General features: G+C 45.0%; 1 protein-coding gene across 12 annotated transcripts in view; it reads left to right on the forward strand.

The window, feature by feature from the left end:
* Positions 1-20053, forward strand: part of VPS39 (VPS39 subunit of HOPS complex) — a 54398-nt gene extending 34345 nt beyond the window's left edge. For 3 of the 12 annotated variants that reach the window (XM_013993126.3, XM_013993127.3, XM_021097283.2), the window contains 15 exons: positions 262-330; positions 6467-6609; positions 10533-10676; positions 11138-11279; positions 11420-11506; positions 11804-11877; positions 12216-12314; positions 12893-13010; positions 13744-13872; positions 14952-15054; positions 15283-15328; positions 16243-16392; positions 16567-16701; positions 16956-17047; positions 17849-20053. In XM_013993126.3, coding sequence (XP_013848580.2) covers positions 262-330; positions 6467-6609; positions 10533-10676; positions 11138-11279; positions 11420-11506; positions 11804-11877; positions 12216-12314; positions 12893-13010; positions 13744-13872; positions 14952-15054; positions 15283-15328; positions 16243-16392; positions 16567-16701; positions 16956-17047; positions 17849-17924 — 1607 coding nt within the window. In that variant the 3' untranslated portion in view covers positions 17925-20053. Of the gene's footprint in view, positions 1-133; positions 331-6466; positions 6610-10532; positions 10677-11137; positions 11280-11419; positions 11507-11803; positions 11878-12215; positions 12315-12494; positions 13011-13743; positions 13873-14951; positions 15055-15282; positions 15329-16242; positions 16393-16566; positions 16702-16955; positions 17048-17848 lie in introns of all 12 variants that reach the window. The other 9 variants (XR_014813456.1, XR_014813457.1, XR_014813458.1 and 6 more) reach the window with 4 other exon arrangements.
* The last annotated feature ends 627 nt before the right edge of the window (positions 20054-20680 follow it).

A 20680-nucleotide genomic window follows, 5' to 3' on the forward strand; every position in this document is an offset into this window, starting at 1 on the left:
TCTAAGGTCTGGTCCTTAGGTTCTGTAAGTGGATATTCTTGATATGTCCAGAGATCATCAGATTACTAGTGACAGGCTGATCCTGACACATGAGACTGATATCTTAACAAAATATCCCTTTGTTTGTTTACAGTAGGGAGGCTGGATCCCTTTCTAATGGCCAGGATATTCATATGGCACCGTTTTTTATATGTATTGACATGAAGGCATATTTTACTCTAATGCCTTGAATGTGGTCCTGCACATTATATTCTATAACAGATATGAAAAATAACAGGATTTATGGGAAGAATAACATTGGAGCAGACCTTGGAAAACCTAGACAACTTTGTAAGTGGAACACTAATAAAAATAATTATCCTCCTAAAATAAATTTCGACTGGTGTTGGTAATGATAGTCCTTTAGAGCCTTAAACCCTGGGGCTGTGCTTTCTCCTTTGACAATATTTTCTTCTAATAAAAACTAGTTTCATCAGAGTAAAAAAAAATCCGATCCTGGGTATAGACTCCTTTGTGAGACCTCCAAACAGTTAATATGGGGAGAACATCTTTGCTTCATTTTAATTCTCATCTTCCCCAGATGATTTAACTTCATAGAAAATATACTGGTTCTTGAAGCTGCTAATTAACTAGCTTCTACTGAACTAAAAGAGGGCACTTTTGTAGGATTTTCAGCTCTTTAGATCTCCCTGTATAGTTAAGGTTTCTCTTTAATTGTGAAAATACTTGTCCCTGGTCACATCAAAATACTAACAGGCTGGGGAAAATTGCTTACCAACCAATACAGCTTTTGCCTCATACTGACAACATTCTCCCACTTAACCAGTTGCACGTGAGCTAATTCATGTTAAAGAATGTGTCACACTTAGCATAATACCCTCTAGGTCTATTTATGTTGTTGCCAATGACAAATTAAATTTTCTCTTATGACTAATAGCCCATTCATAAATATATAGTACATCTTTATCCATTCATCTATTGATGGACCCTTAGGTTGCTCCCATATCTTGGCAAAAAAATAATGCTGCAGTGAACATTGGGGTGCATTTATCTTTTTAAATTAGTATTTTTACTTTCTTTCAATAATTAGCTAGAACTAGAATTGCAAGGTCATATAATAGTTCACTTTTTAATTATTTATTTATTTTTTCTTTTTTTGACTTCTGTCTTTTTAGGGCCGCACCTACGGCATATGGAGGTTCCCAGGCTAGGCGATGAATTCGAGCTGTAGCTGCTGGCCTACACCACAGCCACAGCAATGCCAGATCCGAGCCATGTCTGCAACCTACACCACAGCTCATGGCAACACCAGATCCTTAACCCACTGAGCACAGCCAAGGATCAAACCTGCATCTTCATGGATGCTAGTCAGATTCATTTCTGCTGAGCCACGATGGGAACTCCCATAATGGTCACTTGTTGATTGTATTTCTGTGGAATTAGTTGTAATATCTTTTTTTTTTTTTTTGTCTTTTTGCCATTTCCTGGGCCGCTCCCGCGGCATATGGAGGTTCCCGGGCTAGGGGTCGAATCGGAGCTGTAGCTGCCGGCCTACGCCAGAGCCACAGCAATGCAGGATCTGAGCCACGTCTGCGACCTACACCACAGCTCACGGCAACGCCGGAACCTTGACCCACTGAGCAAGGGCAGGGATTGAACCCGCAACCTCATGGTTCCTAGTCGGATTCACCAACCACTGCGCCACGATGGGAACTCCTGTAATATCTTTTTGATTTCAGATTTTATTTATTTGGGCCCTCTCTTTCTTTGTCTTGATGAGTCTGGCTAAAGGTTTATCAATTTTGTTTATCTTTTCAAAGAACCAACTCTTACTTTCATTGACATTTTCTGGGTTTTGTTTGTTTTGTTTTAGGGTTTTGTTTTACTTTGTCTCCATTTCATTTATTTCTGCTCTGGTCTGTATTGTTTCCATCATTCTGGTAACTTTGGGCTTTTTTTTTTCTAGTTCCTTTAGGTGTAAAGTTAGATTGTTTAATAAGCCTATATGGCTATAAACTTCCATCTTAGAACTACCTTTGCTGTGTCTCATAGATTTTGGAAAATTGTGTTTCCATTTTTATAGTTTGAGAGATACTTTTACTTTCTTCACTGTCTCATTGGTTGTTTACTAGAGTGTTGTTTAATCTTGATTATTTCTGTTTTTTCCAGTTTTCTTCCTGTAATTGGTTTCTAGTTTCATACATTTGTGGTCAGAAAAGATGCTTGATATAATTTCAATTTTAAATTTGTTTTGTGGCTCAACATGTGATCTATCCTAGAGAATGTTCCATGTGCATTTGACTTTTTTTTTTTTTTTTTTTTTTGTCTTTTTTGCCTTTTCTAGGGCTGCTCCCGCGGCATATGGAGGTTCCCAGTCTAGGGGTCAAATCGGAGCTGTAGCTGCCAGCCTACACCAGAGCCACAGCAACGTGGGATCCGAGCCACGTCGGCGACCTACACCACAGCTCACGGCAATGCCGGATCACCAACCCACTGAGCAAGGGCAGGGATCGAACCCGCAACCTCATGGTTCCTAGTCGGATTTGTTAACCACTGCACCACGACAAGAACTCCTTCATGTGCATTTGAAAAGGATATGTATTCTGCAGTTTGAGGATGGAATGTTCTGTGTATATATATATATAAAGAAGTCCGTATGGTCTAATGTGTCATTTAAGGTCATTGTTTCCTTACTGATTTTCTATCCATTGATCTAAGAGGAGTATTAAAGTCCCCTACTATTATTGTATTACTGTCAATTTCTTTGTCTTTGTTAACATCTTTGTTTTAAAATGTACTTTTTCTGGGCGTTCCTGTCATGGCATAGTGGCAATGAATCCAACTAGGAACCATGAGGTTGTGGGTTCGATCCCTGGCCTAGTTCAGTGAGTTAAGGATCTGCGCGTTGCTGTGAGCTGTGGTGTAGGTTGCAGATGTGGCTCAGATCCTGCGTTGCTGTGGCTGTGGTGTAGGCTGGCAGCTGTAGCTCCAACCCCTAGCCTGGGAACCTCCATATGCTGTGGCTGCGGGCTTAAAAAGACAAAAAGGGAGTTCCCGTCGTGGCGCAGTGGTTAACGAATCTGACTAGGAACCATGAGGTTACGGGTTCAGTCCCTGTCCTTGCTCAGTGGGTTAACGATCCAGCGTTGCCGTGAGCTGTGGTGTAGGTTGCAGACGCGGCTCGGATCCTGCATTGCTGTGGCTCTGGCGTAGGCTGGCGGCTACAGCTCCGATTAGACCCCTAGCCTGGAAATCTCCATATGTGGCCCAAAGAAATAGCAAAAAGACAAAAAAAAAAAAAAAGTAAATAAAAAAAATACGTATTAAAAAAAAAAAAAGACAAAAAGACCAAAAAAAACCAAAAAACCACTGTACTTTTTCTGGTATGAGTATTGCTACTCCAGCTTTCTTTTCATTTCCATTTGCGTGAACTGTCTTTCCTATTCTTTTGCTTATTTTGTTTGTTTGTTTTCATTTTTTGTATTTCCTTTTGCATTTTAGATCTGAATTGTGTCTCTTAGAGGCAGCATTTATATGGGTTTTGTTTTTTTATCCATTCAGCTGCCCTATGTCTTTTGATTGGAACATTTAGTCCATTTAAAGTGATTATTGATAGGTATGTACTCATTGCCATTTAAAAATTTATTTTCTGGTTGTTTTTATAGTTCTTCTCTGGTCCTTTCTTCTTTTAATCTCTTCCCTTATGGTTTATTTTCTTTAGTATTATGTTTGGGTTCCATTCTCTTGTTTGTTTTTGGTGGGTTTTGTTGTTGGTTTATTTTATCTTTATTTTTTGGTATTGTAGGGTTTTTGGTTTGTTACCATGAGGTTCATATGTTTCTGTCTGTAAATTAGCAGTTTATTCTAAGCTTATATTTGCTTGTTTAAACGCATTCTAAAAAGCAATATATTTTTACCTCTCCTCCTAATTTTTATGCTTTTGACATCATATTTTACATCTTTTCACTTTGTGTATCGTTTAACTACTTATTGTGGTTATAGTTGGTTCTATTTTTATTTTTATTTTTTTTCTTTTTAGGGCTGCACTCACAGCATATGGAGGTTCCCAGGCTAGGGGTCCAATCAGAGCTACAGCCTCCGGCCTACACCACAGCCACAGCAGCATGGGATCCAAGCCACGTCTGCAACCTACACCACAGCTCACTGCAATGCTGGATCCTTAACCCAGTGTGCAAGGCCATGGATCGAACCCTCAACCTCATGGTTCCTAGTCAGATTCGTTTCTGCTGCTCCACAACAGGAACTCCTATAGTTGGTTTTATGACTTTTGTCTTTTAACCTTTCTGTTAGCTTTTAAAGTGGCTGCTCCACTGCCTTTACTATATATTTGCTTTCACCAGTGAGATTTTTTTTTTCTCTTTCATATATTTTTTTCTTCTAGTTACGGCCATTTCTTTTCCAGTTAAAGAAGACCCTTTAACATTTCTTTTAAGGTTGGTTAGCAGTGGTAAACTATTATATTTTACTTATCTGAGAAACTCTTTTATCTTCCTTCAATTATGAATGGTAACCTTGTAGGGTAGAGTATTCTCGGTTGTAATTTTTTTTTGTTTTTTTCCTTTCAGCACTTTAAATATATTATGTCACTCCCTTCTGGCATTTATGCTGGAAAATCAAATGATAGCCTCATGAGGGTTCCCTTATGTGTGACCAGTTGTTTTTCTCTTGCTGTCTTTAAAATTCTCTCCTCATTTTTAACTTTCCCTATTTTAATTATGATATGTCTTGGTTTGGATCTCTTTGACTTCATCTTGTTTGGGATTCTCTATACTTCCTGGACCTGAATATCTTTTTCCTTCCACAGGTTAGGGAAGTTTTCAGCTATTACTTCTTTAAGTAGATTTTCTGCCCTTTTCTCCCTTCTCCTTCTGGGAACCCTATGATGAAGGTTTATACTCTTAACATTACAGTTGTCCCTTAAACTGTCCTTATAATTTTTCATTTTTTTTCCCTTTTTGCTGTTCTGTTTAGGTGATTTTCACTGTTCTGTCTTCCAGATCCTTTATGTGTTCTGCTGTATCATCTAATCTGTGATTCCTGCTAGTATATTTTTCATTTCAGTCATTGTATGCTTCTGCTCTGATTGGTTCTTTCTTATATTTTCTAACTCTTCATTGAAGTTAACTGTATTCCTCCATAGTCCTCCCTAGTTTGTTGAGCGTCTTTATGGACATTACTTAGAACTCTTTATTGTAAATTACTTATCTCTGTTTCTTTACGTTTTTATTTCTGGGATTTTATCTTGTTCTTTTGTTAGGAATATATTCCTCTGTCTCCTTGTTTTGTTTGACTTTCTGTGTTTTTATGAATTAGGTAAGAACAGTTAGCTCTCCTAGTTTTGAAGGTGTGGGCTTGTGCTGGAACATTCTATGTGTATATGGCATATGCTGGCCAGCTTTTGCAGGCTGGCTGGGGGTTTCCAGGGGTGTGCTAAGTGCTGCTAGGGCTACCTTATGGAATGGCTAGAGCTGGAGTAGGTGTGAGCTTGTGGTTTCCCTGGGTGCACTGACCCCACTTCCCATGTCCTCTCATCTTTGGATTGTTTTCTGAGAATAAACTCTTAGAAGTGGTCTGAGTGCTTTTTTCCTGATTGAGGTATCCATATTTTTGCCTTCGCAGTATAAGAGTGATTCATTTTCACATTACTACAAGCACTGGGTAGTATTATATAAAAATAACTTTAATTAAATGCATATAAAGGAGTTCCCTTGTGGCTCAGCAGATTAAGGATCTGGTGTTGTCACCACAGTGGCTCTGGTTACTTCAGTGACACAGGTTTGATCCCTGGCCCAGGAACTTCTGCATGCTGTGGGTATGCCCACCCAAAAAATAATAATTAATTAATAAAAAAATAAGTGCATATAAAAATGCTACCTTTGACATTTTTAATACATAGTGCTTTGATTAATGATGTAGCAGAACACTTTCCCACTTATATTCTTCTCTTGTTAGTTTTTCCATTAATCAAATGAAATCTTTTTTTTTTTTAAGCAGTTTGTGTGAATTTGTTTTATATAATCAACCTATTAGTCTTTTATGCTTCAAATATATTCTGTAGCCTGTTTCCTGGTCTTTTTGTTTTACTTATGTTCCTTTTTTGACATCTTTTTTTAATTATTTAGCCTTTTGATCTTTCAACTTCAGTGTCTTATCAATTTTTCTTTGGGAAATTTTTTTTCTCTCTTGCTTTTAGCGAGATAATGAATATTCAATTCCAGTTCTGTGTATGTCTTGAAATAGAGTCATGCCGTTTTTGAGAAGTTTTAGTGAAATATACATATAAATACTACTTAAAATATATGTGTATAGCTGTAGTTTGTATGAACTTGAGTCATTCCTTTTAAATAATCAGTCTGGAACTTATTTTGCTGTAGTAATAATCTTGTTTTAGTTTATCCTCAAATTGTTGTGTTTTTTCTGGGGATCATGTTTACTTTCCATGTAGATCCTACCCATGTGATGGGCTTGTACCCAGACCTGCTACCCACAGACTACAGGAAGCAACTGCAGTATCCTAACCCGCTGCCTGTGCTCTCTGGGGCTGAGTTGGAGAAGGCTCACTTAGCTCTGATTGACTACCTGACACAGGTAGGTATGATACAAAAGTGAGTGGTAGTAGATGCAGACTATTATATTTAGAATGGGTAAACAACTTATATTTAGAATGGGTAAACAACAAGGTCCTACTGTATAGCACAGAGAACTGTATCTAATCTCCTGGGATAGATCATGGTGGGAAATGATATAAAAATGGGTGTGTGTATATATATATATATATATATATATATATGTATATAAAATATATATACATATATATATGTGTGTGTGTGTGTGTGTGTGTGTGTGTAACTGAGTCACTTTGCTATTCAGCAGAAATTGGCACAACATTGTAAATCAACTATAATTTTAAAAAGAAATGTATGGAAGAGTTTACCTGGGGGTTCCAGTACCTGCTTCTCTATGGGAGGGAATTGAGGGCCTTCCATAATGCCACAGGTCTTCCAAAAATGAATGCTGTAGAATCTCGGATGGGCGTGGGGGTCTTTTTGTTCTGCTTTATCTCCCTTTTTAACAATAGTATTGAGCTCTTTTTTGCAAAATCCTAATACCAGGAAACACACTCAGTTCCTGGTAAATTCACACTAAGCTACCACAGGAACTAAAAAGAGAGAAGTTTTTTTTTTTTTTTTTTTTTTTTCTTTTTATGGCCGTACCTGCAGCATAGGGAAATTCCTGGGCCAGGGATCAAATCAGAGCTGCAGCTAGGACCTGCATCACAGCTAGAGCAAAGCCAGATTTGACGTGCATCTGTGACCTACACTGCAGTTTATGGCAATGCTAAATCCTTAACCCAGTGAGTGAGGCCAGGGATTGAACCCACATCCTCACAGAGGCAATGTTGGGTTCTTAACCCACTGAGCCACAATGGGATCTCCCCAAAAGAGAGAAGTTTAGTTGATAGAAAAGAATTAGTTTTTGTTTTTGTTTTTCTGTAGCTGCACCTGTGGCATATGGAAGTTTCCAGGCTAGAGGTCAAATTGGAGCTGTAGCTGCAGGCCTACACCACAGCCACACCAGATCCAAGTCACGTCTGCGACCTACGCCACACCTTGTGGCAATGCTGGATCCTTAACCCACTGAGCAAGACCAGGGATCGAACCCATATCCCCATGGAGATTATGTCATGTTCTTAACCTGCTGAGCCATAATGAGAACTCCTAAGAATTAGTTTTTTAAAGCAAACTTTTTGGGAACATACGTATTTTTGGAAAAAATACCTCCTCTATGCAGAAAATTTGGGAAACACAGAAAGGTGTGAAACAAAAATGAAAATCACCTGTAACTCTACCACCTAAAGAAAAGGTTTTCCTACTGTTGTTCTTCCAGAATTTTGTATGTACTTGTGAATAGTTTTTGTGTATTTATTTATTCGGTTTATTTATTACAAATGAATATCAAATTATTTATCATTATATAGCTTACTTTTTTTTTTTTTTTTAATCTTTTTGCCATTTCTTGGGCCACTCCCTTGGCATATGGAGGTTCCCAGGCTAGGGGTCCAATTGGAGCTGTAGCCGCCGGCCTATGCCACAGCCACAGCAACGTGGGATCCAAGCCGCGTCTGCAGCCTACACCACAGCTCACAGCCACACCGGATCATTAAGTCACTGAGCAAGGCCAGGGATCGAACTCGCAACCTCATGGTTCCTAGTCGGATTTGTTAACCACTGCGCCACAACAGGAACTCCCTATATAGCTTGCTTTTTAATACATAGTGCTTTGATTAATGATGTAGCAGAACAATTTATTAAAGTATAGTTGATTTATAATAAATGTTGTGCCAATTTCTGCTGTATGCAGCTTACTTTTAAAACATTCAGCCATATGTTAGGAAAGTCCTTTCCTATCATTAAATATTCTTCTATGACATGTTTTTTTAGGGGGAGTATTCAGACTTAAATTATTTTCAATTTACTGTTATGGGCAGATAAATTTTCAGGCAGCACTGAAACTAATATCTCCATCGAAGCCTCTGAACCCTAAATTTCTGTGCAGAAGGCTATTATTTATTTGTTATTATTTGCACCCACTCAGAGTCAGAGAACTTGTTAACTTTTCCCATAAGTATTCTACAAAGCTTTGGAGGGTTTCCCCCTGATAGGCCCGAGAAAATTGTGAGCTGGGGAGTTCCCATCATGGCTCAGCAGTTAACGAACCCGACTAGTATCCATGAGGACACGGGTTCGATCCTTGGCCTTGCTCAGTGGGTTAAGGATCTGGTGTTGCTATGAACTGTGGTACAGGTTGCAGACGCAGCTTTGATCCCATGTTACTGTGGCTGTGGTATAGGCCAGCAGCTGTAGCTCTGATTGGACCCCTAGCCCAGGAACCTCCATATGTCACGGGTCTGGCCCTGAAAAGAAAAAAACAGAAGAGAACTGTGAGCTGGCTTCCCACCACCTACTTCTGGGTCAGTGGTTCAGTGGGTGTCCCACAGATCCAATCAGGCATCCATTGCCTTGGCACTTCCTTGACATAGGGCTCCAGGGGTGGCTGGCAGCCTGCAGGGAACACACAAATATCGCCTCTTTTTGCATGTTGCACAGCCCATGTGCCAAGTGAAAAAGATTCCTGAGGCAGAAAGTCTCCCAAGTGTGTGGCATCACAAAATATCTTCTACTTCCAGTTTTTGGGGGTTTTTTTTGTTTTTTGTTTTTTAGGGCCACACTTGCAGCATTTGGAGGTTCCCAGGCTAGGGATTTAATCGGAGCTGTAGCCACTGGCCTACGCCACAGCCACAGCAGCGCAGGATCCAAGCCATGTCTACAACCTACACCACAGCTCGTGGCAGTGCCAGATCCTTAACCCACTGAGCGAGGCCAGGGATCAACCCCGCAACCTCATGGTTCCTAGTCAGATTCGTTTCCACCGCGCCAGGACGGGAACTCCTACTTCCAGTATCATAACTTTAGGACTCCCAGCATATATTCTTTCCCAGCCTTCTCCACTGATGCTTGGAATGTGTGAAGGCAACTGGTACTGACACTGTGCCAGAGAGATGGTAGAACAAGTAAGACCGTGGGCATTGCCAGACACAAAATAGTACATACTAGGTGATTCCATTTATATGAAGTTCTAGAATAGGTGAAAAAGGAATCTCTAGTGATAGGAATCAGATCAGTGCAGGAAGGAGTAGGTGAAATTCTTTGGGAAGAGCACAAGGGAACTTTCTGGGGTAGGTTCTGTTCCTTGATTAGGGTGGTGGTTACATAGATGTATGTATCTGTCAACACACATCTGATAGTATACTTTTAAAGGGTACATTTTATTGTGTATAACTTAAACCTCAATAAAGTAGTTTTTTAAAGAAATAAAAGAACATGGGTTTTAGAATCTGGCCATAATTTGAAATCTGCTTCTGTTACTCACAAGGTGCCTTGTAACATCTGTGCCTTGGGTTCTTCACTTATAAAATGGGGGTGATAATACCTGCATTTGCCTTAGGTTTAAAGTACGAAAATACATGAAGTGCCTGGAGGGTAATAAATACCAGTAAATAGTTATTATTTCATCTGGCATTTTGGTGGTCATCTGTTTTGATCCCTGATAAAAACTGAATGCCAACGTGAGATCAGAGTGGAAAGGTATGAGCTAATTTGGAGGGCTTTGGAATTGCCTGGTAGGTGACACAGGAAGATATAGTCCTGCCCTTGACCCCACTTTTTTTTTTTTTTTTTTTTTTTTGCTATTTTAGGGCTGCACCTGCAGCATATGGAGGTTCCCAGGCTAGGGGTCCAATTGGAGCTGTAGCCGCCAGCCTACATTACAACCACAGCAGTGCCAGATCCGAGCCGTGTCTTTGACCTACACCACAGCTTACAGAAGCACCAGACCCTTAACCCACTGAGTGAGGCCGGGGATCAAACCTGTGTCCTCATGGATCCTAGTCGGGTTCATTAACCACTGAGCCATGAAGGGAGCTCCCGACCCCACATTTTTGTCTTTGGCAGAAACGAAGCCAGTTGGTGAAGAAGCTGAATGACTCTGATCACCAGTCTAGCACCTCCCCGCTCATGGAAGGCACGCCTACCATCAAATCCAAGAAGAAGCTGCTGCAGATCATTGACACCACGCTGCTGAAGTGCTACCTGCACGTGAGTTCTCAGGTCCCCACAATCCCCCAGTCACTGAAACTGGGAAGGTGCCACTCTGGGGTCCTTATCACTAGTAAGTGTGAAGTCCTGATGACAGGAACCACCTCCTCTTGGCCTGACATCTGTGAGCTTCTTGGAATTGAGGGGATAAGGTGAGATGTTGACCCAAAATCTTACATTAGGCTGGTCTCCTCTGCTGAGACAGGTTAGTGCTATAAGGTGAAGAGGGGACAGTATTTCCCCAAAGAAAACTTCCCTGTTCTCCCCCTTGCCCCTGGAAAAAAAACACCTATCACATTGTGTGAAAGAGCATAAATGCTGTAAGGCCACTACCATAGTCTGGAAGAGGGTGGTTTGCTCTCTCTTGCTTATCATACATTCCTGCCGGAAGTGGGCCAGGGCTGGGTGAGGGTGAGCCTCCCCGGGAAGCAGTTTCTGCTGAAGTCCTGCCTCCACTGCAGACGAACGTGGCCCTGGTGGCTCCCCTGCTGCGCCTGGAGAACAATCACTGCCACATCGAAGAGAGTGAGCACGTGCTGAAGAAGGCTCACAAGTACAGTGAGCTGATCATCCTGTATGAGAAGAAGGGACTCCACGAGAAAGGTGGCTGGGGGACGGGGTTTCTTTGATGGGGAGGGTCTCTTGCATGTTGACGGGGTATGCCTCCTGGGGTGTGATGACCCTGTGTGGAGATGCGCCTTCTGGGAGGGGCTCATGATCTTGTTCTTGGGTTTCATGGCCAGCTCTGCAGGTGCTGGTGGACCAGTCCAAGAAAGCAAATTCCCCTCTGAAAGGCCATGAAAGGACAGTGCAGTACCTGCAACATCTGGGTGAGTCCAGCTGATGGGCAGGCATAGGGAAGGGGCTGTGTTCATGGGGACCCGATCTCTCTCCTTTCCTGATTCTGGCCGGTCAGTCCCCTCCTTCCCTTGTATTCACCCAACTGAGTTCCTCAGCTGGGGTGAAAGTTGCCCGGTGGTGGAACCATGACTGCCCCTTGGTGTGTGGCTAGCCTGGTGAGCCCAACAGCCCTGAGTGGCTGGTGCTTGGACAGGCACCTGCCTTCCCAGTCCTGAGGGCAGAGAGAGTGGGCTGCATCTGCTGACAAGTCTTACTCTTCCCTCTAGGCACAGAAAACCTGCACTTGATTTTTTCCTACTCAGTGTGGGTGCTGAGGGATTTTCCAGAGGATGGCCTGAAGGTAGGTCACAGGGGTCCCTTGGATTTATCTGGCACCACAGTTGGTCATGATTCTCCTAAGGCAGTGGTGGTGGTGGAGGGACAAGAAGGATTCATGCAGCTTCTCTGGTGTTTCAAAGACTGGGAAACATGCGACAGCAGTAGGGTGGAGCGGGAAGAGCCCTGGTAGACAGATGTCAGGAGACCCGTGACCTAGTCTGTCCCACACTAACTGGCTGCAGATGCCCATCCTTCCTGCCACACTGTCTGTCCACTTGCCTCTACGCTGGTGCACATGTGCCTTTGGAAGACTTGCAGTCAGATAGTTCTGCTGCTGGAGCTCAGGTTTTGTTCCAACAGATATTTACTGAAGACCTCCCAGAGGTGGAGTCTCTGCCACGAGACCGAGTGCTTGGCTTCTTAATAGAGAATTTTAAGAGTCTGGCTATTCCTTATCTGGTAAGATATTTTTTGATCTGAACTAAAAAATCTTCCAAGCCAGGATCCAGGACTCCATGAGTCAGTGATTGGGGTTTGTGTCCCTTGGGGATTGGAGGGGATGTAAGGAAGAGGGTTCTTTTAATCTCCTCTGAAGACAGAGTCCCAGGAGACCTTTTTGATGCTACTTCCTAAATCTAGGTAATGTACAGAGGGATAGAAGAGAAAGATGTTTGAGAAGAACATTTCAAACTCACATTGGTACAACCAGACTCAACTGTGACCACAGGACAATGCTGTCAGTCCTAAGTACCAGAATGCCAATATTTAACTTTAATTAGATGGGCTGATTTGGAGGATGATGAGGCAGAGTTAATAAAGGAGCCTAGTTTGGAAATCAAGCACATAATTCCTGGTATTGCTGGGTTGTATTGTGAAATGTCCTAGTGATTTTAGAAGATTGTCCCCTGGTAATCTGTGCAACTTAATTAGGGGACAGTCTGGGTGGGACCTGTTGGGCCTTAAAAATGTGAGGGAACCTGGGTGGCTGGGCTGGGTCCCACCACAGAGGGTACTGGCAGACCTCTGTCTCACCTCAGGAACACGTCATCCACGTTTGGGAGGAGACGGGCTCCCGGTTCCACAACTGCCTGATCCAGCTGTACTGTGAGAAGGTGCAAGGTCTGATGAAGGAATATCTCCTGTCCTTCCCTGCAGGTACCAGTCCTCAGGAAGCGGGGTGGCCCTGGGTGCCATGCGTGGGGTAGGGAAGTAGACCTTCTCTGCAGGCCCAGGGGGCCAGAAGTGCCTTGGGAAGCCAGCCCGTAAGATGCAGGAGCTCACATGTGAGCCTCTTTGGCTGGCACCCCTGGCGGATGGGGAAGGAGCAGATGTGTCTGCAGAGTGACAACTGCACTGATAAGAAACAGGTTTGGAGTTCCCGTCATGGCTCAGTTGTTAACGAATCCGACTAGGAACCATGAGGTTGCGGGTTCGATCCCTGCGCTTGCTCAGTAGGTTGAGGATCCGGTGTTGCCGTGAGCTGTGGTGTAGGTTGCAGACACGGCTCGGATCCTGCGTTGCTGTGGCTCTGGCGTAGGCTGGCGGCTACAGCTCCGATTTGACCCCTAGCCTGGGAATCTCCATATGCCATGGGAGCAGCCCAAGAAATGGCAAAAAGACAAAAAGAAAAGAAAAAAAAAGAAACAGGTTTGTTTGTCTGAGTGCCTCTCTAGTAGTTTGTTTGCTTTTTTTTTTTAACTCTCAAGCTGATGTTTGGGTGCCATGTAGAGACTATAACCAAGAGAAGGCCAGTTGGAAACCACTGTGGGGGCCTTTTCCAATCATGGCGGTGACATCGCTGAACCCCATCCCCTTGTTTTTCTTGATAACTCCCCCCATTGCTGCCCAACACAGCCTCCTGATGTGTTGAGCTTGGTTTCCCTTAAAGGCACAGCTCCAGTCCCTGCTGGTGAGGAAGAGGGAGAACTGGGAGAATATCGACGGAAGCTCCTCTTATTCTTGGAAATTTCTGGCTACTATGATCCAGCCCGGCTCATCTGTGATTTTCCTTTTGATGGTGAGTGTCTGGCTTAGTTCCAGAGCCACTTTCGCAGAAGATGATGCAAAAACTGATTTTTCCCGGAGTTCCCATCGTGGCTCAGTGGAAATGAATCTGACTAGCATCCATAAGGACACAGGTTCAGTCCCTGGCCTCACTCAGTGGGTTAAGGATCCAGCGTTGCTGTGAGCTGTGGCGTAGGCTGGCAGCAGCAGCTCCAATTCAACTCCTGAGAACCTCCATCTGCCACGGGTACGGCCCTAAAAAAACCACAAAAACAAACAAACTGATCTTTCTCTTTTAGAGGTTCCCCAGACCTCCGCAAAGTCAGGCCTGGGAAACAAGACCACATGATGCAGGCCTACTTTTGTACCATGACTGAGAGGAGTCTCTTTTGGGTGTGCACCACATACCAATAGTTAGCCAGGTTGAAACCTGTTTATTGCTTCAGTACATGTTCTTGGCCAAGTTCATGGTTTAGCAGTTTTTGTAATCGGGCATAATTTGTCTGTAAAAGACACCTATCTGTCTGATGCGTAAGCTCCATGAGAGCAGAGACCAGGGGTCTTCTTACCTTCACTGAAGTACCTGGTACCTCACAAATGCTTGTGCACTTGGCTGATCATTGAGTGTTGTTACTCCATTTATTGAGTGATCACAAAAAGATGGGATAGAGTACCTCCTAAAATAGCTCCCTCCTCTCATCCCTTTTGAAAATTTTAACCTGCTGTAGAGCACAGGGAACTATACTCAAAATCCTATAAGAAGCTATAATGGAAAAGACTCTAAAAAAGAATATGTACATATCTATGTAGAAATATATATACACATATATATAACTGAATCATTTTGCTGTATACCTGAAACTAATAGAACATTGTAAGTCAACAATATTTCAATAAAATTTAAAACCAAAATTTAAAAAACCCACCCAAAACAAAAATTTTAGTAATTTTCTCCTTGAAAAAAATCCCAACTAATAAAAATACTTTTTCCAATTTTGTATTTCCCCAATTTCCATTGCTCTAATAGCTTGGCCCCTAGCCTTAGGCCTGCCTGACGGTGGATGGTTACACATGCTCCTTTTCCCCCCTCAGGCCTCTTAGAAGAGCGTGCTCTTTTGCTGGGACGCATGGGGAAACACGAACAAGCTCTCTTCATCTATGTCCACATCCTGAAGGACACGAGGATGGCTGAAGAGTACGTTGACCCTGTCACCCACCTCCCAAAGGTCTAAAAGAGCCCGTCCATACCCCCGCCCCAGAGAGATGAGAGGTGTGAGAAGCTAAGAAGGCCACCCCTCCATTCTGCAGCAGGAGGAGAGGGAACTGGCCCCCGGTCTCGCTGTCATCAGGCTGGTCATGCAGGCAGCATCACTGTCCTCTCTCTAGACTTGACCTTGTCCAACAGCCACTTTCTCCCTTGCAGGTATTGCCACAAGCATTATGACCAAAACAAAGATGGCAACAAAGATGTAAGTAGTGAGCCTGGCTGCATGAAGCATGTGTGCCTTGCACTGTCCCTCTTAGCATAGCTGACCCCTCTGGTTTGGCCACAGCTGACCCTGGTATGAACTGCTAAGATAGGACAGTGAGTAGCTCAAGGTGCTGATTGACTTTGCATGTGTGTGTTGAGGGAGAGGCAGGGTGACCATGGTCCTGGTTTTCTTGGAATGGTTCTGGCTGACATCTGTTGCTCTTGTGTGATTACTTTTACTTTGCCCCTTGACCCTCAAAAGAGTCCCAACTTGTATAATAAAGTCTGTGGTCCGCCTGGTGAGAGGGAACAGCTGATGAGTTCTGATAAGGTGCACGTGTGTGCTCTGTCTAGCTTGCATGTGGATCTGTCAATATCTGGAGACATGGTGGCCAGTGACTGGGGATGAGGGTTGCTACTGGAATCCAGGAGGTAGAGGCCAGAGTTGCTGCTAAGCAGTGCACGGCAACAGCCTCAGCACAGAATTCCCTGGCCCAGAGTGTTGAGTGCCCAGGCTGAGAAGTGCTGTGGTACAGGTATCAGCAGAACACATGGCATCTCATCTTGGGGTCTCCGTCACCTGCTAATACATGGTGGGGTCTCTCAGCCTTCAGAGCCCAAGGAAATGAGGGGTCTCTCTGAGTCATTTTGCAGGGTTGGCCTTTTGTCAACCATATAATGCAAAATACAAAGCATTTGATTTTTTTCTCAGGGAAAACATGGTCCTTAGTTTTCGACATCTTCAGTCGACTGCCTTTACATTTTTTAAAAGGGTGAAAGTGATGAGTTTTAAATGCTCCGCGACAGCTGTTCCTTTAGAACTTGAGGCTCACCTTGAGGTGTGGTCACATTGGGGGGCTCTGGGAGGGTCGCTACTGGCCTGACATGTGTGGCTTGTGCTGTACGAGACAGGTGTACCTGTCCCTGCTCCGGATGTACCTGTCACCCCCCAGTGTCCACTGCCTGGGACCAATCAAGCTGGAACTGCTGGAGCCACAAGCCAACCTCCAGGCTGCCCTGCAGGTCCTCGAGCTGCACCACAGCAAACTGGACACCACCAAGGTCAGGAGTTATTTTGGGGAGATGGAGGGTGCTTTCAGGGATCATTGAATGAGAAGATTGGCCGGAGGAAGGACTGGGGTTTTGAGGGCTCCAAGACTTCAGGCATTTCCTGTCACACTCCTATCTCATCTCACCCTGTTCCCTTCTCTGTTCTCTTTTCTCTCCCGTCCCCAGGCCATCAATCTTCTGCCAGCAAATACTCAGATTAATGATATACGCATCTTTCTGGAAAAGGTCTTGGAAGAGAATGCGCAAAAGAAACGGTTCAATCAAGTCCTCAAGAACCTTCTCCACGCAGAGTTCCTGAGGGTAGGAGTCTTCCAGGCTCAAGGGTGGCCTTGGACTTCTCGGGGCAAGGCGGGAACCACACTCCCTGTAGACAAAGGCAGAGCTTTGTGCTCCTTTATGCCTTAGCTCAAGCCTAGGTGTAACCAGCAGGGCACCTAGGCGCAATATTCCAGTGAGGGGAGGCTCTGTGGGCTGGGAGGTGAGATGCTGCCGGCCCCTCCTTCTGTTCTGCCAGCTGGACAGTGGGGCTTCTCCCCCAAACTTTCTGCTCTCAGGTCCAGGAGGAGCGGATCTTACACCAGCAGGTGAAGTGCATCATCACAGAGGAGAAGGTGTGCATGGTGTGTAAGAAGAAAATTGGGAATAGGTGAGCCTCAGCCACAGCTGGGATGCAGGTCATGTCCAGGATGGATGTCTGCCCTTGAACTGAAGAGCTGGCTGTCAAGCCACTCTTAGTTCTTGAGCCTCTGCAGGGCAGGCCCTCTTGTCTATTGGGGATGGGCTGTGGGAATTTAAAGGCTTGAAATGTATGGCATGGGGCTCTTGACTTCCTGTCCTTAATGCCCTTCCCCTCTGGCCGCTAAACATTGTGATGTAGCCAGTGGATGTGTGAGAGCTGTCTGTGGGCAAGAAGTCCTTGTCTTTTAACGATATGCCTCTGAGGAGCAAAAAAAGATCTTTCAGCCTGCTGCTTCATGACTTGACTAAAAGCCTGAGCCAGCATCCTTGTATTTCAAGGCGTATACTCTAGTAGATCCCTTTTCCTTCAAAGAAGAGTGATTTGTCTTTTTTTTTTTTTTTTTTTAATGTGCTGAAAGAGTCCTTTTCTGTAGTAAGACTTGCTATCCTTCTTAAAATTAACCTGAAACTTGTTCTTATGAGCAGCCTGCCCTCAGTGAGCTGCTGCTGAGCCAGGCTGGTATGCTGGCCCCATCTGCCGGCTCATTGATGACAGTAAGAGCTCCATGCACTCGAATGGCCTGGACTTCGTCCTCTGGTCGGATAGTTGACAGAGATGGTGGCTATATAAATGCAGAGAGGGCCAGGCTGTTCTTTGTGGGTAGAGTGGGCTGTGTCTGGGATGGTTCCTCATAAGGTGCCTTTTCCAGGAAGAAGTAGCCCTGTCTTAAAGTAGCACTTAATCCTGGGTCCTTTGCCTTCCCTGCAGTGCATTTGCAAGATACCCCAACGGAGTGGTCGTGCACTACTTCTGCTCCAAAGAGGTCAACCCAGCCGACACCTGAGTCCAGCAAGCCGAGGATTTAAGCAGTGGACAGCTTGGCTATCCCAGAGCGGGGATGGGCCCCAGTCCTGGAAATCGGGGGCTGCTGCCACCCCCTGGTGTCTCCCCACTTGGACACTACTGGCTACCTTGCGCCCTGGAACATCTCTGAATTAATCAGACTCATGTTCTGGCATTGCCAGATTTTTAATAGAAAAAGAGATTAGTTACACCTTATACACCATTATGTTACAGACAATTCTGGAGAATTTAACACCTGCTGGGACAGGAGGCGGTGGGAATGGGTGCTGTCCTGCCATTGCATTCCAATCACCTGAGTGAGGAAGCTGTCTCAAGTGTTTGTAACCCCAGGGTTGTTTATTCAGAGTTTTCTATTAAGATACATGCAAGACTTCACCGGAGCCCTCAGCTCGGCTTCCTGGAGTCCCATGAGGAAAGCAGTGCCAGAGCTCTTCTGGCTGCAAAAGCCCAATGGCTCATCCTCTGGGTAATGCTGGTCACTTTGTAGTCACTGTCCCTGTGTCCTCCCCACCAGCCTCGCCACCTGACTTTTTATTTTCCGGTCTCCTCTTTCTATTTATTTTCTTCCTCTATCCCTCCCGACACTGCTCTACCCAGGCTTTCTCTCCCATTTTCCTGACACCGGGAATAACTAATAAATTTAAACAAGGTCAAATGAGAAGTGAGAGGAGGTCCCAATTTCTGGGAATACACTTTTTTTTTTCCATCTTTTGTCTTTTTTAGGGCCGTACCCTTGGCATAGGGAGGTTCCCAGGCTAGGGGTTGAATCGGAGCTGTAGCTGCTGGCCTACTTCACAGTCACAGCAACCCCAGATCCGAGCCGCATCTGCGACCTGCACCACAGCACACGGCAACGCCAGATCCTTAACCCAATGAGCAAGGCCAGGGATCGAACTCCTGTCCTCATGGATAGTAGTCAGGTTCATTAACCACTGAGCCACAATGGGAACTCCTCTGGTGATACATTGATCATTGACTGTCAGATATGTTGTAAATAGACTCCTTGGTATGCTCTGTGCCTAGAAGCTTAGGAGAGCATCATTCTCAGGTGCTTGGGCCTGAGTGTGATGGTGGCTTAAAGGGTGGACTGCCCTGGGTATGTGACCTCTCAGCTGACATCTGCCCAAGTTCCTGCTCCTGCTTCCTCCACCAGCCACCCAGGGCAGGTTGGGTCAGGCTGTGAGCGGGTGCTCTGTGCTTTGGGCACCTTTCTCTTTCCAGCCAGTGACAGCCCCCTTCCTTACAGCTTGTCTTGGCCATTGCTCCCCAGCTTTGTTTCACAGGGCTTGGAGAATTGTGCTGGGATATTGTAGGTAGATCTCTGCTACGCACAGGGAATAATCAGGTCAGGAACTGACAGTGACATGATGTCAGGTGTGCTTGTGAGGTGCTCGGAGTGCAGGCTGAGGACACCCAGGGAGAGTGGCCCTGCCTGCCATCCTCCTTGGGCTTTTGTACATTCACCATCTTGTTGCCCTACTGTCCTTAATGGTAGTGAGGATGGGTGACAGCACCCAATACTGACATTGTTCTGGTGGCCTGTCCTTGACATGCCAAGATACTTATTAAACCACAGCACTGTGCTGTTTGGGGCCTGTGTTGTAGCCTGATTTGGTGGTGTGTAGATGAGGCCCCTTCCAGGCATGCTTTCCATGGAGGTTCTGAAGGAATGGAGTGAGGGCATCACTCACAGAAGTGGGAGACTCTGCTCAGGTTTGGGAGGCCCGGCAGCGCTTCACAAGAGCCATGTCCCAACTGGTCACACCCTCCACCAGAAGCAGTGCTGCCCTGGGCCCAGTTTGCACCAGCTTGGACGGAGCTTCTTCCAGGAGCAGCAGCAGAATCATCAGGCCAGCCCACCCCATGCGCCCTGCCCGCCTGGCCTGCCGTTTATCTCCCACCCCCACCTCCTGGGTGGCACACGTGTTTGAAGCAGTAAAGAATGTGTGTTTCCTTCCCTTCTGGAATACATAAACGACCCAGTTTTCCCAGACGCCCTCCTCCTTCCTTAGACTCTGCCCTCCGCGGAGGTGTGGAGAGGCTAGAGATGAAAGCTCTGTAGTGAGGGCTGACAAAGATCTTTCATAATAAACATCTTGACGTAAGAAACCAAGCCTGTTTAGATCTCTTTTTTTCCCCTTTCCTGTGGGATTTAATGAAAATAACAATGAGAGATAGTTTAAAAACTGAAAAGCATAAATGACTAAGAAAAGAACAATCAGTGTAACATTTCTGTCATGTGTGTCTTTTTTATCCCTCCTCTTTGGCTGTCCCCTGGTCTATGCAGTCCCCAATCTGAGCTGCGGGCACAGCCTATGCCTCAGCTGCAGCAAGGCCAGACCCTTTAACCCACTGTGTCTGGCTGGGGATTGAACCTGCATCCTGGTGCTGCAGAGGTGCCCCTGATCCCATTTAGCCACATCGGGGACACATGTGTGTCTTGATCTCTGCTGTCCAGCACAGCTGGTGGGGCTGATGGCTGGCATACTGACAGCACAGATATAGAACATTTCCAGCACCACAAAGTGCTGATGGCCACTGCAGCTCTAGCTAAGCCAAACTGTTTCCCCTGTACTTCATGTATTAGGGCCTCGTGCCTCTTCCAGCAGCTCACAGTGACTGGGAGGGGCGTGGAAGGGGTGAAACTGGTGGGCTTGAGGGACCTGGGGACGTTTGAGAAGTGGAGAAGTGTTGGCCCACTTTGGCCAGCTTCAAAATGATGACCTGGTTTTTCTG

The sequence above is a fragment of the Sus scrofa genome, chromosome 1 (assembly GCF_054392235.1).
Source record: "Sus scrofa isolate SSC_HxYL_T2T_F1_AM1 chromosome 1, Sscrofa_HxYL_maternal_Yorkshire_Landrace_v2.0, whole genome shotgun sequence".
Lineage (NCBI taxonomy): Eukaryota > Metazoa > Chordata > Mammalia > Artiodactyla > Suidae > Sus > Sus scrofa.